General features: G+C 37.3%; 1 protein-coding gene across 1 annotated transcript; it reads left to right on the top strand.

The window, feature by feature from the left end:
• The first annotated feature begins 4594 nt into the window (after positions 1-4594).
• On the top strand, positions 4595-17902 carry LOC140138918 (trans-1,2-dihydrobenzene-1,2-diol dehydrogenase-like). Its single transcript, XM_072160701.1, has 8 exons — positions 4595-4794; positions 9164-9386; positions 10340-10503; positions 11311-11446; positions 12373-12486; positions 13664-13788; positions 15660-15825; positions 16809-17902. The coding sequence occupies exons 2-8, from the start codon at positions 9188-9190 to the stop codon at positions 16928-16930; spliced, it is 1026 nt and encodes a 341-aa protein (XP_072016802.1). The 5' UTR covers positions 4595-4794; positions 9164-9187; the 3' UTR covers positions 16931-17902.
• The last annotated feature ends 21 nt before the right edge of the window (positions 17903-17923 follow it).

The following is a 17923-nucleotide window of genomic DNA, read 5'->3' as shown; positions in this document are numbered from 1 at the left end:
TGGTGATTTAGTAATATTATAAATTTTGTGACTGCATTTTGGCGTTTTCGCCCGGGGGGCACTCCAACTTTGGAGGTGACGCGTATGTAGGGCTGTTAAGACCCCCTTTTCAGTGTCGCTGTCACCCAAAGACCCCATATTTTTTTACGAACACGTGTTCTGTCACCCGAAGACCCCTTATTTTTTCATTTGATATGTCACCCAAAGACCCTTACAAGTTCAATTTTAACAGCAACTTTCATCTATCACTGATTTTGTCACTTAGTTTGAAAACACAAAGAAATTTGAAGCCATTTAGAACTAGAAATTCTATTTTCGAGGTTTCTGTGGCGCTGTTTCGGCTCTCACCCAGAATATTCATTTAAAAAAGGTCATGTTCTCACCCAATGACCCCATATTGTGGACATTTTGCTCTCACCGACGGCCAACGATTATGCTCTCACCCAATGACCCCATATTTTTTATATTTTGCTCTCACCGAATGCCCCTTAGTGCGAAAGTGCCAGCCCTACACCTATAACCATTTCAAATTGAAGTGCCCCCCCGGACGTTTTCGATGCGATTTTAGGCTTACCGTGATTTAACGTTGATATCTGGTCTTGCTCCTTTTATAATTTTACTTTGATCGTCGGCTTTTGCAGGCAACAGAATGCAGATTGGCTCACGATAGATGTCGTATTCCTCTATGTGGATCTATTGATGATAAAATTACTTTGAATTCCTTGTAACAAGATGATAACTTACCTCTGTTTATAGGGTTCTTCGCTGTGTCTGGAAAAGCCGTAGCCTTTAGCGCCGTATCAATATCTCGAAAAAGGGTACGACTAGCGAGAATGTGTTCATATTTCCCGCATGAAAGCTTGCGTCAGCGCCTAAACTATACTATTATGGATACGTTGGTTGCCCATTATCAAACATGTGCTGTGATTGGTGCTGCTATTTGTAATTGCCAGAACCGATTAGCAAGCCGCCAATGACCGACCTTGTTACAGACTCTTAATCTGTTATCATGGTTATAAAGCATACAGATAACAGACTTACTGATTAGCAGCTGTCAATTGATAATCCGTCAGGACACACACCAGTTTGACTATGTAGTGAAATACCCATTATTGATTAGGCGCGGATATTAAATGATTACGAAAACTACAAGCAAATCTTGAGCATGGATGATGCCACACCCATCTCTGATAGGTATGAGACCTTTGAAACAGCGGTTCGTGAAGTTGCTGAGAAAGTTATTTGAAAGCAAGAGCCATGCGGACTGCCAAGTTGGGTATCAGATTCAACCATCAGACTTAAACTTGAAAGGGATGAAGCCAAAAAGCGGTACTCCATTTCAAAGTCTCGTCAAGCTAGAGAAAGATGGAGGAACTTGAACACCAGCCTTAACAACTCTTATAAAGCTGACGAGCTTGCTACCCTCAATAAGCAGATGGAAGACCTGAAGCTGGCCGACGAGATGGGGAATTACACCACCACCTGGAAAATCATACACTCGCTTTCTGGGAAGAACTCAAGGAAAGGGGTGAAAGTCAAAAAGAGGGATGGCACAGCCCCAACCAGTGATCATGAACTGCTTGAGGAATGGAAGGAATATTTTAGCTCACCCCTTAACAACGACAGTGGCACAGCAGCTTCAGAACTTCCTGCTCCAGCTGTTGAAGATCTTCCTATCATCACTGAGCCCCCAACTCGTGAAGAAGTAGTCAAAGCAATAGCAGCCATGAGGACCAACAAGGCAGTGTGCTATAACTGCTGAAGCACTTCAGGGAGGAGGGAATAGTATGATCGATATGATTCTCAAATTCTGCGTGGAAGTATTCTCAACGCTGACACCGCCACGTCAATGGGTCACAAATGTCGTCATTCCTCTACCAAAGAAAGGCGACCTCTCTCTCATGACAAACTGCCGTGGTATTTCACTTATGTCCATTGCCGCAAAAGTGTACAACAAGATCCTTTTGAACAGGGTCCGACCCCACATTGATCCTTTACTGAGAAGCAACCAGGCTGGCTTTAGATCAGGTCGCAGCTGTGCTCAGCAAATACACATTTTGAGGAGGATCATGGAAGGCTTCAAGGAGTACCAACTTCCCTTGACAGTCACTTTTGTGGACTTCAAAAAAGCCTTCGACTCCATCAACAGGTCCGTCATGTTTTCAGTGCTGCGGCATTATGGAATACCAAAGGATGTGGTAAATGCCATCCAGGTGCTCTACAAGGACTCCAATAGTGCCGTTATGGTAGCTGGAAGTATCTCAGAGCCTTTCCAAGTAACAACTGGAGTGCTTCAGGGTGATGTGTTAGCACCATTCCTGTTCATTATTCTGGTAGATTACCTTCTGAAGAAATCAATTTCTGGAATTGATGCTGGAATTGTTACCTACCCACGTCGGTCAAGCATGTATCCTGCTAGGATGCTGAATGACCTGGATTTCGATTCCCCGCTCTGCCTAATTTTTTTCAAGGCTGGAAAAATATCAATTTCTGAACTGCTAACTTTGGCGCGCGATCTGCGCTATTCCTTTTCTGATGGCTGTGTCTCTTGCAGGCACACTCCCTCTGGAATCCAAACCAGGTTCCTGCCCATTACCCCTCCCTTAAGGGGTGGGGTATAAACCTTTGGACAGTATTTCTTGTGGGACATTAGAGCACATCAGTCATATCGAATTGCATTCTGAACACGAAGAATGTCCTTCTGATATCAAATAATTTTGAAATTCGCAATGTAATACACATTTTATGGCAAATGATTAAAAATGATATTTTTGATATTTAACAGTACTCGAAGTAAACTTTATAAATCTGATAATATGTACTTAAAGTATATGTAGGTGGGATGAAAAGCCGACGATCAATTTAAAATTTTGACCTTTCGTATTCAAGATATGGATTTTTTTCCCAAAACACCGAAAAATATTAGGTCTTTTTGGGAAACAAATCCATATCGTCAAAATGAAAGATCAAAATTTTCAATTGATCGTCGGCTTTTCCTCCGAGCTACATACACTTTAAGAATATATCATTAGATTTATAAAACTTACTTCGAGGACTGTTATATATCAAAAATGTGAAAAATATCAAATTTTAATAATTTGTCATAAAATTTGTATTATGTCGTGAATTTCAAAAGATGAAAATTATTTGATATCAGAAAGACATTCTTCGTATTCAGAATGCAATTCGATATGTCTGATGTGCTCACATGTCCCACAAAAATACTGTCGAAACGCTCAAAACGCTCATTCCAGATCCCTTAGGCGACGAAAAAAGAAAACCCTGTTCTACGGGCCCGACCGACCCAGATTTTGAACAAACTGGGAAAAAAAATTTCCTGTACAAATGAATGCCGACCCAAATTTCGGAAATTTTAGGAATATTTTTGTTGTTGTATTTTCTCAAATTGCAAATTATTTTCAGATTTTAGTGATGTGTTGGATCATTTCAAAAAGAAAAAAAAAAGAAAAAATGGCCGACCGACCGACCCTACTTGAAAGGTCCGTCCGCCCGTAGAACAGGGTTTCTTTTTTTCGTCGCCTTAACACTTAACAATATTATGTTAGAATATTTGCAGTAGTTATCAACAAATGTTTTTGAATGTTATGAAAACGTTTTATACCCTTATGTCCTTTATATAACCCGACATGTAAACGTTTTCTGGGGGTACTACACCCCTGTGGTAAATTTTTTTTTTTTTTTTCAAAAAATAATAACACACTGGTAACAAAAGTTATGTATATTATTGGGGCAAGGAATCCAATTACTACACTGAAATTTCAGAGACTCAAGACAAGCGGTTCAGTATATGTGACGTGTCATGTCAAAAGGAGACACTTTTGGGCAGGATCGTAAATGGAGAAATAGCCAAAAATCTGCCGGTGGATTGATTTTTTCACAATTTGGGTTTGTCGCGAATTTGTGAAGTTATTAATGTTAAAAATATTGTCTGATCATTTCAGACTGGAATATAACTGGTATCTTGTATTTTTTGAGACATTTTTCAAGGTAATTATCTTTAACAGTAGGCCTACTCGAAGTAAACTTTATAAATCTGATGATTTATACTTAACGTGTATGTAGGTGGGATGAAAAGCCGACGATCAATTGAAAATTTTTCCCAAAACACCAAAAAAATTTGGTCTTTTTGGGAAAAAAATCCATATCTTCAATATGAAAGGTCAAAATTTTCAAATGATCGTCGGCTTTTCCTCCCAGCTACATACACTTTAAGAATATATCATTAGATTTTATTATTTACTTCGAGGACTGTTATATATCAAAATTTGAAAAATATCAAATTTTTATAATTTGTCATAAAATTTGTATTATATCGTGATTTTCAAAAATGAAAATTATTTGATATCAGAAAGACATGCTTCGTATTCAAAATGTAATTCGATACGTCTGAGGTGCTCTCATGTTCCATAAAAAATACTGTCGAAACGCTCAATACGCTCATTCCAGATCCCTTAAATGACGTAAAATTTTTACACAACCTATGTAATCATTTCTAACAGTGTAGTACCAGTACTAGTAGTCTGCGGCGTTGGACTCTAGTACTAGTCCCTCACTCGTCCTAACAAAGACCGTCAATACGTACGTCAAGGTCTTTGGTCGTGATCATACACTAAATCAATGAACAAACACAATGGAGTCTGCTATGCCTGTGTGTCACTGACCGTGTGTAATAATAATATATAGCTATATATATGCACCGTCGTTTGATTTCATTAACAACACTACAGCTGTACAAATTTGCATGGCTTATTTTTGAAGACAGACACCGCAAACGTAAGTAAATAAATTATAAAATTAGTAATAAAAAGCATATTTTGCATCATCTTTTGATGGTGTGTTTGAGTAGATATTGAAAAATGCTTAAATTCCCAAAATATCAGTTGAATCCGATTTTGCGTTTGCGAGTTATTTATGATTTTTGGATTATGACAACTTATCCTGACAATCGTAAAAATCATTAAAATTCAGATTTTGCCACCTTTGTCATTGTCATAAATGTGCTGACATAGCCTGCAAGTGGTTCAACTGAAAGCCGTGTATTTCAGACGAAATAAGCCATTTTACATGAATCTGTAATTTACACAGTATATAAATTAGCTACATGTATTTGAATGGGCCTTGAACTTCGTCAATACTGCTGTTTTCTTCGATTTTTGCCAAATTGTTCATTTCAAAATACCGAATGACAATTTGAATGATGTATCATTCACTTAAGGGATCTAAAATGAGCGTTTATGGCGTTTCGACAGAATTTTTTGTGGGACATGAGAGCACCTCAGACCTATCGAATTGCATTCGGAATACGAAGCATGTCTTTCTGATATCAAATAATTTTCATTTTTTGAAAATCACAATATAATATTAATTTTATGACAAATTATAAAAATTTGATATTTTTCAAATTTTTGATATATAACAGTCCTCGAAGTAAATTATATAAATCTAATGATATATGTATTTATTTTGGGACATTAGAGCACATCAGACATATCGAATTGCATTCTGAATACGAAGAATGTCATTCTGATATCAAATAATTTTGATTTTTGAAATTCGCAATTTAATACACATTTTATGGCAAATCATTAAAATTGATATTTTTGATATTTAACAGTACTTGAAGTAAACTTTATAAATCTGATGATTTATACTTAAAGTGTATGTAGGTGGGATGAAAAGCCGACGATCAATTGAAAATTTTGACCTTTCGTATTGAAGATATGTATTTTTTTCAAAACCCAAAACACCATAATAAATCCATATCTTCAATATGAAAGGTCAAAAATTTCAAGTGCTCGTCAGCTTTTCCTCCCTGCTACATACTCTTTAAGAATATATCATTAGATTTATATAATTTACTTCGAGGACTGTTATATATCAAAAATTTGAAAAATATCAAATTTTTATAATTTGTCATAAAATTTGTATTATATTGTGATTTTCAAAAATGAAAATTATTTGATATCAGAAAGACATGCTTCGTATTCCGAATGCAATTCGATAGGTCTGAGGTGCTCTCATGTCCCACAAAAAATTCTGTCGAAACGCCATAAACGCTCATTTTAGATCCCTTAACACAATTAACCATTATGACTGAACGCAATGACGTGTGACGCTATAAATTGGTTCACATGTGTAAAACAAATAGGGCTATACATATCTTTTTACATTTTTACATTTTGTAAAATATTTTTTGACTTATTATAAAAAGTATTAGGGGGGGAGGACTTATAAGTTGTGGACCGTATGGAACAATTATGATGCAATTAGGTATCACAAGTCGTTGATGCATAGCTAATATTATATTCCTTTATGCATCGGATGTTGCTGTTTTTACACACACAAAATATTTGTTTGAAACACTACATGTACCACTCGGCACTTTCCGGAAAGGTAACCACTATTCCCTAGCCTCAGCCTGTACAGTAATAAAGTAGCGTTATTTTATTTTATCATAAACACTTGTTAGCGTGGAGTTCTTAGGTGTAATTCATACTCAACACAGTGTTGCTCACTATGCAGCCTTTCCGCCCAAGGTCAACCACTACTGTACAGAGCTATAGCTGCTACGTATTTAAAGAAGACGGTCTTACGCCCAACGAGTGCGTTATAGATGCATTGAAAATTGGTTGAAATCAACCAAATGATGAGGCTTCATGTTCATATTCATAAATATTTCAAACATGATGTAATTGACACCACAGACTTACCGAACTACCTGGGGTAACTTCGGTCAGCGGGGTAACTTTGGTCGGTCAAATATATATTTTTTTAATGGTCATATTTTCGTACAGCAATATTGGTTTTAGTCATATTTGGTGTCAATTTGTTAAGAAATATATTTGGAAGAAACAATAGTCGCCTATGTCCAATTTCCTCGAAATTCACGAAAAAAAAATCGTGATTTTGACCAAAAATGAGTATTAGTTTTTAAACATTTTTTTCCAGAAAATAAAAATCGAAATTTGTGAGCAAGAATATGTGCTTGATTAATTTTGCAAGGTGTCAAATGTCACAAAAATCAAACAACTTGCTCATTTGCAGCGAAGATCAATTTTTTTGATTTTTGTTCTTCATGGAATGTAATACTCTGACCAAAGTTGCCCCGAATGCGGGGTAACTTTGGTCAGGCTATTTTTAACCCCTAGGGCACCCTTACAAAATTATTAAAAAATCTTTTTCAACTTCACATACTGCAGTTACTGTCCGTTTTCCTATACACAATACACAGTGCTCTTACCATTGACGCGTGACCTCTACAAATAGCGTACATTAGAAGTATGGGGATTTGCCTAGTTAACGTCGCTGTGTGAAAAATAACCGGCCAATATTAAAAGTACTCTTCTAAAATTCTAGAAAATATAGTTTTGTAACATGTCCTAAATTTTTAGCTAATTTAGATGTTTGCAAATATGCGTACTTTGGTGTTTTAGTGTATGTTATAGGTAATAGTACATTGCCTAGTTAACGTCGCTGTGTGAAAAATAACCTGCCAATATTAAAAGTACTCTTCTAAAATTCTAGAAAATATAGTTTTGTAACATGTCCTAAATTTTTAGGTAATTTAGATGTTTGGCAATATTCGTACTTTGGTGTTTTAGGAATGATATGTAAACGACAGATAACACCAACAAATATGAAGAAATTATTTCCAAACCGTGTTAAGTCAACAATCATTATGTTGCTCATTTTCAAGAATGCTGGTTAACAAAACGCAGACCATTGTCTCATTTCGTGAACAAAGGTCCACATACCATTGTTTCCTTGCGTTTCCTTTATAATCGGTTACCCAACTGAAGCTATAATAATACCAGCTCATTGCGATACCGCACATATAAAACAGACACATGTGCACAACCAGAGAAGATCTGTTGTTTTCAATGAGTGTTATCTTGGTTTAATAGCTTTTAATGGGGTTTAAGTCATGCAAAGGTCGCGGTGAATTCTATTGTAGACATGACTGCATCATGAAGGTGTAGAAGGGAACCCTAATGTCATAAAAAAAAGAGATAATTAGAAAGATTATTGGTTTTGTTTGGAAGCAGTGGTTTAAAAACTCTGAAAAGTACCCAAAGTTACCCCATTTTACGGTACTTAATGGAATTACTTTCTTTGATTGGCACCAAAAAGCCTTGGGGTATTATCTCAAAGTAGAAACAATTTTTAAATTGTGGAAATGACCATAACAAAGTACTATGTTTTCATTGAAAGCCGATGATTTGTAATTGTCAAAAGATATTGCATAATCAGAAAGTCCCTGGGCCTCAAGGAAGAACAGGTGATTAATTGTGTTTCAACTGATTGAGTGTTCCAGGTTAAAGAAGAAATATATAAAACAAACAAACAAAAGTGGATACATGAATCACTAAAATATCGCGAAAACTAATGAGAACCAGTAATGATTAGGAGGAAAGGAAGAGTGTCATGTGAATTTGCCATAGTAAAACTGAAGTACGCCCACACAGTATTTTTGTGTGCACTGAGTCGTATAATTCAGTATGCATGTATAAATGCGATGAGTGTTTGAAATGTGTTTTTGACGTAAGTAATAATATGGCCTTCCAGGACGTTTACTTCTGGGTCATGGGTCACGAGATCAAAGGTCAACTGAAGTCACATCTGGGTCAAGGGCCATGAAGTCAAAGGTCACGAGGTCATTTTCAGTTTGCATATTAATGAGATAGGCGTGGTTAGTTAGCATATTCATGAAATAATGAATATTAATGAGGAAATGTGATCAAAGGTCAACCAAAAAAACCAACAACAGCCATTTGAGTCGAAAAGTCGAATCTTTACAAACGTTAGACAAACAACGAAAATCAAAATCAAAGAGACGAGATTTAAAAAAAAAGTTTTACCTTCACTTCTCAGTTGTGAACCCAGAAAGTTGGCGAATGAGGGCGGCAGTATTACTAATTAACTATTCACAACGTCATTGCCTATTCATAGTCACTTTTTGTCTGCGCATGACAGGATCGTATACACCCTTAGTTTGCGTCGAGATCCGTTCAAGCCGAGAATCGTAAAATTCTAGATTTATCTTTGTTTTAAACTTTTCACCAAACATGATCGCTGTAGACAAACTTTGAGTTTAATATGGCTTTATATTATAACGTGATTTGTAATAATTATTTACACATAGATTGAAGATCAGACCTTGTAAGCCATGGCATTACGATGGGGTTTTGTATGTGCTAGCAAGATATGTAGTGACTTCGCTGCATGTCTACGAAGTCTTCCGGAAGCACACGAAATAGTAGCCGTAGCAGCTCGAGATATTGATAGAGCCAAGGCGTTTGCCGATGTCCATGGCATACCACAAGCGTATCAAGGGTATGAACGGATAGCAGAGGATCCATATGTTGGTTGGTTGAAATTACATTTATCCTTTCAATTCAAGATTTAATTCAAGAAACATTTACTTCACAACTTTAATGATACATGGTATAATGACAAATGCCAGAATCAACGAAACAATTGCATACGTAAATATCTAAACAATAGTGTAGCTGTCAGGCAAATGCGATCACCGGTGCAAAACTAGAGAAGAGACGCCAGCTTTTTTGGTGTGTGTGTGTGGGGGGGGGGTGGTAATATAAAATTTCGGGGTACAGACGAAAAAATTACAGTTGCATCATACAATACATAGAGACTGTTTGTTTTCGAGCTTTCTCCCAAAAGGCTTTATTGGGACGATGTGCGCGCGTAGCACTCCAAAATTCGGTAATCTACACTATTTTCGCCCATTATCAGGATGGAAAGGGCTTTATCTTTACAATGTGCGCGCGTAACGCGTAAAAATTTTGAATTGGTAGAACAGGGGCTCATTGCCCCTTTTCCTTGGCCCCCATGATTTTATCTTTCATTTTTTTGTCAGAGGGCACATTTTTCTTTCATTTTTGTCGGGGGGCACTCTGCCCCCTGCTTACATCCCACCGTCCTCACCCTCTGACTACGCTACTGAGAGACGTCCGGTAGAACAAACAACCCTTTGATGGGCAAGAGACAGGACAACAACACGTGGGCATGAGACAAGATGAGAGTGGCATCAATGATAAACCCGAAAAAGTTATGGTGCAACACGCGCGGAGCAAGTTCGTAGGGTGCGGGTTGCTGGCAAACAGTACAAACAGAAAAATACCAACTATAAAGAACGCTTTTTTAGTTTTTTGTAAAAGAGATACACGTCTTTTTAATTCTTTTATGCTCGGGCATATAGATCTGTATGCAAATGCAATATGGTGCGATATCTAAGACGGAATACATATATATTCAATATTTGTATACTTTATTTACGGTTTTTGTACTTTCTACACAGATATTGCCTACATAGGATCGCTTCACAACTACCATTATGAGCTTGCTCTACTCATGTTACAGCATGGTAAACATGTCCTATGTGAAAAACCCTTGTGTCTCACAGAGACACAAGCTAAACATGTTATTGCCGAAGCAAGAAAAAAGAATGTGTTCTTCATGGAGGTAAGGGTTGATATAATGAAAGACAGAGATAAAAAGACTAAATCGCGCCTGACGTCAGGGCAAAGGCGCACCGTGATTGGTTGCCGACCTGTGATGTACGACATTTTCTGTCTAGTTGTCAGAATTTCAGACGCGAACTAGTTGTTGTTTTTATCTCTATCTTCTAGTATAATTTGTGGTATTTTAAGTATATCTAAGAAATAAAAACAAAACAGTTTTGCGATCAAATTAAGGTTAGCAACTATTTTAAACTGTTCCGATTTGGTAGTTCACAGCATCTTGCGAATGTTAGTGAGCTTTGGCAAAAATTGCATTGATCATTTCATAGCAAGTGTGCAGAAGGATTCAAATATCACAGATATACTTTTGTAGGTCCTGTGGTTCTTGAGTTACGTTGTAAAGAGGGCTGAAACAACATCACTTTGTTAAAGGTACATAACTCATTAACAACAATAAATTAAGCAAGTTTTCAAATTATATGATTTGTAGAATGAACTTTTGCAAAACATCAAAGTGTGATGTTTCAATAATATGTTAATATGAATATCGACTTTTTGGTTGCTTCGACAATACCTAGTCTACGTAATGGTAGAAGTGGGACCGGCTTTATTGGTGTGAGGGTATGCTTTTATAGCACTCATACAAAGATTTTATTTCCACTTTTATGTGAGTTTCAAACAGAGTTGTAACTACAGTGCTAATTCCATTCATACTCCCCAAATGGAAGATATTTTAAAATCTTCCACAGGGGAGTGTGGAATTTAAAAGGACCAACACAATCTGACAATGTGCTTCTTACCCACGAAGGCAGTATGGAGTCGTTTCTTTCCGGCATACCAGAAGATTCGGGAGATAATAGCAAGTGGTCAACTGGGTCAGGTTAAGCTAGTTCTGGCTAGCTTTGGTGACTATAACATCGATGTCGAGAGGGTACGTACAAAAGGTAGGTGCAAATTACAGACTTAACATTTAGTATGGAATATTTTTTCGCAAAATTCCAATTTACATATCTTAGATATTGCTCCACAACGCCGTTTCCCCAATGAAATCGAACATTTCTAAGCGGAGATATTGAGTTAGTACGTTATAGTACTACAAAATTGGAAATTGAGATATCGGCCTTTAAAAATATTATTGACAATGTTGAGAGTAGGAATTACATTGAAAAATGTCTAAAAATACAAGATGCCAATTATATTCCGGTCTGAAACTATCAGACAATATTTCAAACATTATTATCACAAATTTACAACAAACCCAAATTGTGAAAAAAAAATCACTCCGGGCAGATTATTTTGCTATCTCTCCATTTCCGATCATGCCCAAAAGTGTCTCCTTTTGACACGACACGTCACATATTATGGGCATCAATCCAGGGGTCCATTTCACTAAACTTTTAACCCTTCGTATCTCAAGTAACCGTTCGTAAAGTTACGAAACCCCCAATACTAGACGTAACTTTACGAAGGGTCCCTGTAGTAAATCCCTATTACTTACGAAGGGTACCATTCGTAAGTATGTTTAGTGAAATGGAACTTACGACTCGTCGTAAGTTACGAATGATTTTCAGACTTACGAAGCTTCGTAAAGTTTAGTGAAATGGACCCCTGGGGACATGGGGTCATGTCACTCCCACACCTTCAGGCGCAATACCCCATTGTTTGTTCTTTTGGACAATTCAGGCCTAATGTCCCCTACATTTTTTGACGGATTGACGCTCATACATCATTATCACAGGCTAATAATGTGTACATCTTGTATATATACAAATCTGAAGAATTCGTTACACTTATATTATTTTCTAAAATATAATTTTTGAGTGGTTTACATTTGTATGACATTAATGTGACACATTCTTACACATTTCAGCTACTGGTGGTGGAGCCATACTTGATGTTGGCATCTATAATATACAACTAGCAAGCATGGTTTATGGACAACAACCGACATCTGTGTCTGCCAATGGATATCTTTTAGATACGGGTAAGTCAGATATCTTACCCTTCCCACAATCCTTTGTAACATGACGCATCATGTACAGGCTTCCTTGTTTTCATTTTGAGAATAGACTGGCTAACTATTGGTCGATAGTCAAGAGATAATCATATTTTGTAAGATCTGGATGTGATCTGTTCATTGGGGTACATTTCGTCAACCGTGCTATCGACCCATGTTGCTTTAGATATCAAATCAGTACAGAAAATTGAAATGGGAGAAATGCATTATGGGAAGTATAAGATATCTTTACTACAGGTAAGCAAAGATCATATTATTGAGAGATAAATCCCTGGATGGACAATCAAATAAACTGGCTGAACCCTAAAACTACTGACCCATATTTTGTAATGTTCACGGACTACAAAGGGGGGTTGCACCCCCTAATTTTCAATTATAAACGTATACTGCTGTATTTGTTACCGATGTATAGCTATGGGTCTCCTCTGTCCAGTGATAACCAAATAAGTACAAACATTCCCCACATAATGTCGCTATGACGTCATAATGTGAGGGCGCCCATGCAAATTTTGAAAATTATGGCTATGTACAAAAGTATAGGCAAAATTGATTTTCGGATGTGGTATAACCATCCTTCGTAGTTCTAGGCTTAAAGCGAGGGGGTGGTCAGATTTGTTCATATTTTGTACCTCACATTGAAACCTGTACCAACATTTAAAAATAGGATATTTACTTACAAGGGGAGAATTGAAAGGCTTTCGAGTCTTTCAAAATATAGCGCAGGGATCGTGAATTTAGTTCAAATGGGCTTACGTAGGCCTACCTGAAAGCATACCAGGTGACTCCGTTTGAAATCTGGGAGATTAAGGTTATGTTTACTATAAAGTGTGTAATATGGATTTCAACTGGAATACCCCATTGCAATTGCTGTGCAGACTAGTTGGTGTGGACTTATATTATTGCTGAATTTTGCAGCAAGTGAAACTTTTACTCAATTTGTGTCAATGCAGTGAACTATTGCAATGCAGACAACATTATGCAAATTCAGTCACGACGGCGAAAGCTGTAGTCTCAGGTTCAAGTGGTAATGTTATAGCAGGAGGCTATAAAAATGGTGAATTGGAATCTGAAATCACTTCTGAGAGCTTAACATTTATTTATTTCATGCACTCACTTCATGTTATTTTTTTTTGTTCTTTTCAAGGTGTTGATGGGATATCTAGTATCGTATTAAAATATCCAAATAATACAATGGCTGTGCTCAATTCATCTATCATGTGCGATTTCCCAAATGAAGCCTACATCATGGGAGAAAGGAAAAAGATTAAGGTAATTATGACACACACCCACACGCCCCTACCCCGCCGGGGGTTGAGCAGACCCCCACACACAAGTCAAGGATAAAATGGGGACGATAAAGAGTTATTTTAATAACACTTACTCTTTCGTTCATGAAAGTTCATATGTGTTGGTGTAAATCATGATTTTGATTTAAACTTTTGATCCAAACACAAGGATCTTTTTGACCTTTGACCTGATAGCAGACTCGCACACTCCTGAGAGTTTGAACCGGCCCCGTCTTTGTTGAGAGATGGTTGGTTGTATGTGTATGTAAACATGACATATAAGCTGGAAAACTGTGGCTGTACAGTAACATTTACATTTGATGTAACGCACACTTTAATATAAATTGTGCACAGTGTCATCACCCCGATATCTTCATGGCAGCAATCCCCATGATGGTAGGGCGAATCCCCTAGTTCTTCAACAGCCATACATGGCGAGTTTGTTCTTCTGTGTGCCTGGTAATTTTCTTCCCCACTCATCTGCCAGTCGTCTACCCTGCGCATGTACTGTGTTATGCTCCGTAATCCTAGAGTTGACGAATGAGGGCAGCAGTCATTTTTTGTTCTGCACATATAAAATTCGAATTTATGTCAATTTTTGATTTCAAAATGCACGGTTGGTTCTCAATACGCACGGTTAAGATTATCATGTTCTTTCAACACATATATTCATGTGAAAGCCTTACAATTGTTTTTTATAGAAAGCAAAAATAACGGGAGATATCCATCATTTTCTATCCCGGTATTCAAGGTTCTAACGTCTGAAAAATCAAATAGCAGATACACCACTCTACGCCCAGTGCACAACTCGGCTGCCCAATTCCCCTAGCCCACCTAGAAAGGACAAGCACGAGCGGTTACTTCAAATTACTCATGGCCACCATGTGGTTTAATCGTACAGGAATTCTAAGACACTGCATATTAATTGTCCCCTCAATAATATAGGCTTTTTATTCTGATTGGTCGTTACTAAAACTATGGTAGTTATCATTGATTACGAGCGAATAGAAATGTCAACTCTATTTTGTAAATTGTGGTATATAGCGGCGTGATATCAGATACACGTGTATTGATTTAGTTTCCTGCCTGTACAATATGATTATTTACCTGGTGATGTCGCTGTGTAGTGTTGATCAATTTGAGATTAGAGATGTATCATAGAAATGTAATGGCAGTAACGTCAGTCGATATTGAGTTCAGCGTTGGAGTCCTTTGCTCGCAAGCCGGTATGTGCAATCGCTCTACTCCTTCCTAACGCTCGAGTAGTGGGCGTGGCTATCGCACTGTACGTGTTGAGTGTTTGATGTCGTAAACGTAAATGTGATGAAAGTTTTGCTTTTTAAATACCGTCACATTTCACATTTCCACTTGTAAATATGCAAGCGGCGGGTGCGTGTATCGTTTGCGTTGCGCGAGCGTGTTGCGAGCCGCCATGTTGTTTCACTTAAAATAATGCCATCTCCAGTGTCATGTTATAGCAGGCGATAGAAACACGACTGGGTCTCATGACTTTATGCTCTCTAACTATAAACCATTAAGGTGTTTCCCATTACTGGAAATATAATTGAAGACAGAGATAAAAAGACTAGTTTGCGTCAGACGTCACTGTCAATCAAATTCCTTACGATCCTTTAATGGTTAATAGCGCGTAAAAGGAAGGTCGATTTATCTGGTGCCGATCTGAGAAAAGGAATAGCAGAAAATGGCGAAAAATTACGTACTTTTACAAGGCAAAAAGCAACTTAGGCATCTCTAACTAAGTACCTCTAACTATAAGGTGTTTTCCCAGGGTGTTTTGTTTGCTTGTTTAATTTGATTTCATAAATATTGTTTTTTCATCTCTTTTCATGACAGATATGTTGTCCGCTCTGGTCTCCAACCAGGATAGAGATCTCTGAAGCCGAAAAGATTGTTGAGGTACATGAGTTCCCGCTACCAGACATTAAGTGGGATTTCAACTTCAGGAATCAATCAGGGATGCAATACATGGCTACTGCTGTAGGGAAGTACATTAAAGAAGGTAAAGATGAAGTTGGGAGGTATCCACTAATGGGGTTGATCACCCACACAGGGATGTAGATTTCAAATGGAATCACCCATTCAGGTCAACCCTATTTGAAATTCACACGCCCTGTCATGGATTAAGGTGATGTCTTACATCTGTACACAGGGATTGTATGGAATAGCGCAATGTTAGCAGCATAGTAACCAAAAACAATTCATTTTGGTTTTAACAATTAAAGATCATTCAAGGCTACAATAAAACATTAAAACAATTAAAGCAAAACTATTTTCCTAAAATTTTATATTATTCCAGAAATTCCAGAGATTTTAGAAAGGGAAAATTTACGAAGATGGTATATAGAGTTTTCTATGAAGGTCAAGCAATCCCCAAAAGGTGTAATGTTATGCCAATAACTTAATTTTGGCCAGAGGTGGATGTAAGCCCTTTTACATCTCTGCTCTAAAGGAACACAGTGACACAGTTCTGCAACATTCTTGAATAATACGCTGTCACACAATGATTAAAGCCATGTTATAACATTTCCATAAAAATAGATTAGTATTTCTTGTCCATAAAATGTTGGCTTTTGCTATCAGATATGACCCCTTTGAGCCGGACAACTGAGGTAAAGCAAAGAAAACTGAAATTTACTATCAGCGCAGATGTCGCCAGTGCATGTCACTCCGTCGGTTGTACTACGGGCCTTTGATGTGTGTGTACCATCCTGCACGCCGTGTACGTACTGTGATGTACATCGTGTTCGCGTTCGAGTAAAATTTCCATCGTAATAATAAAACGACGGTTCCTGCGTTTTATTAATTATTTTAATTTATTTTAAATCGCGAATTTTGACAAAACTACAGCACCTATAGTCTTGATTTTCGCAATATAGTATATCGTGTAAAAAACAGAATTTTGAAAAATATTGAGGGCGTTCTTCTCAGCAAATGTTATAATATGGCTTTAAATGATGGTTCTGTTCACTTTTTTTTTTTCAGGGGCTAAGGAGTCACCGATTATGTCACATGATGAGAGTATTCTTTTGGCTGGTATAATGGACAAAGCACGTCATGGTTTGGGTTATTACTTTGACGATGAGACACCATCTCCATCACTTTAAGAGGTGGTACCAACAGCATGTAGCAGTCCTTCGAGGCGTTGAGACAGCTGTTTCGCTCAGGCTTCTAGTCGGTGTCTTTTACAGTATAGGGACCCGCTCCATGATTTTTTTCTGTCGTTGGACAGATGTTTGAAATGGACAAATCATATATGTATATCAAAATGTTCAGAAGAGTCTGGAGAATCTTCTCTGCCATGTTGTCAATTTTGTAACCCGCGCCTTATTCCGTTTCTAACGGCAATGGTCGCGTTACTAAAATGATGTACCAAATCAACAAAACGATAAATTTTTTAGTTAAAATCGTAATCGTTAGTCGCTATTTAGTGACTTTATTATGACTTGATTTTACAATAAAGAGTCTCCAAGATGATAAAATCGTCCAGGTTCTTTCGCATTGGCTTACGCAAAGTGGGTACCGCCCGACCCTCCCTACTCTATTGAAGTAAATGCACATGTGTTTTACTTTGTAAACATTTGGTGTGTTTAATTTCTAAACAATTTTGAAAGTAAACGTGTTGAATGTTTAGAATCTAAATACTCTCATATGTTTACTCTTTGTGTTTATGTGTTTACTTTGGTGTTTAGGTGTTTAGGTGCCCTATACCTTTACTGTGTAAATGAAAATTTAAACACCTTGCAGTGTTTAAAAAGTGTTACAAAAACCCTAAACACTTGGATTTACAGTGCAGCAAGTCAACAAATTTGACGTGATCGGCGCAGAAAAATCTCATTTTCTCATTAATTACGAACCTGATTAAATTACGACTTACCGTTGACGCCCTTAACTGTCAGGTCAATTCAGGCCCGTAGCCAGGATTTATTTGGGGGGGGGGGTTTGAAAAAAGTGGACCTTTTTTCAAAATTTAGACTTTGTTGAACTGGTGGGGGCGGATTTGGACATTTTTGGACCCAAAAGGCATAAAAAACCTGTACTTTTTTCGCTCGCTACGCTCGCAAATGGGACTTTTGGGTCAAAAAGTGGACTTTTGGGTC

This window comes from Amphiura filiformis, chromosome 18 (genome assembly GCF_039555335.1).
Source record: "Amphiura filiformis chromosome 18, Afil_fr2py, whole genome shotgun sequence".
Lineage (NCBI taxonomy): Eukaryota > Metazoa > Echinodermata > Ophiuroidea > Amphilepidida > Amphiuridae > Amphiura > Amphiura filiformis.
Note: the sequence above shows the minus strand (reverse complement) of the source record. Positions and strands in the feature narration are given on the sequence as shown.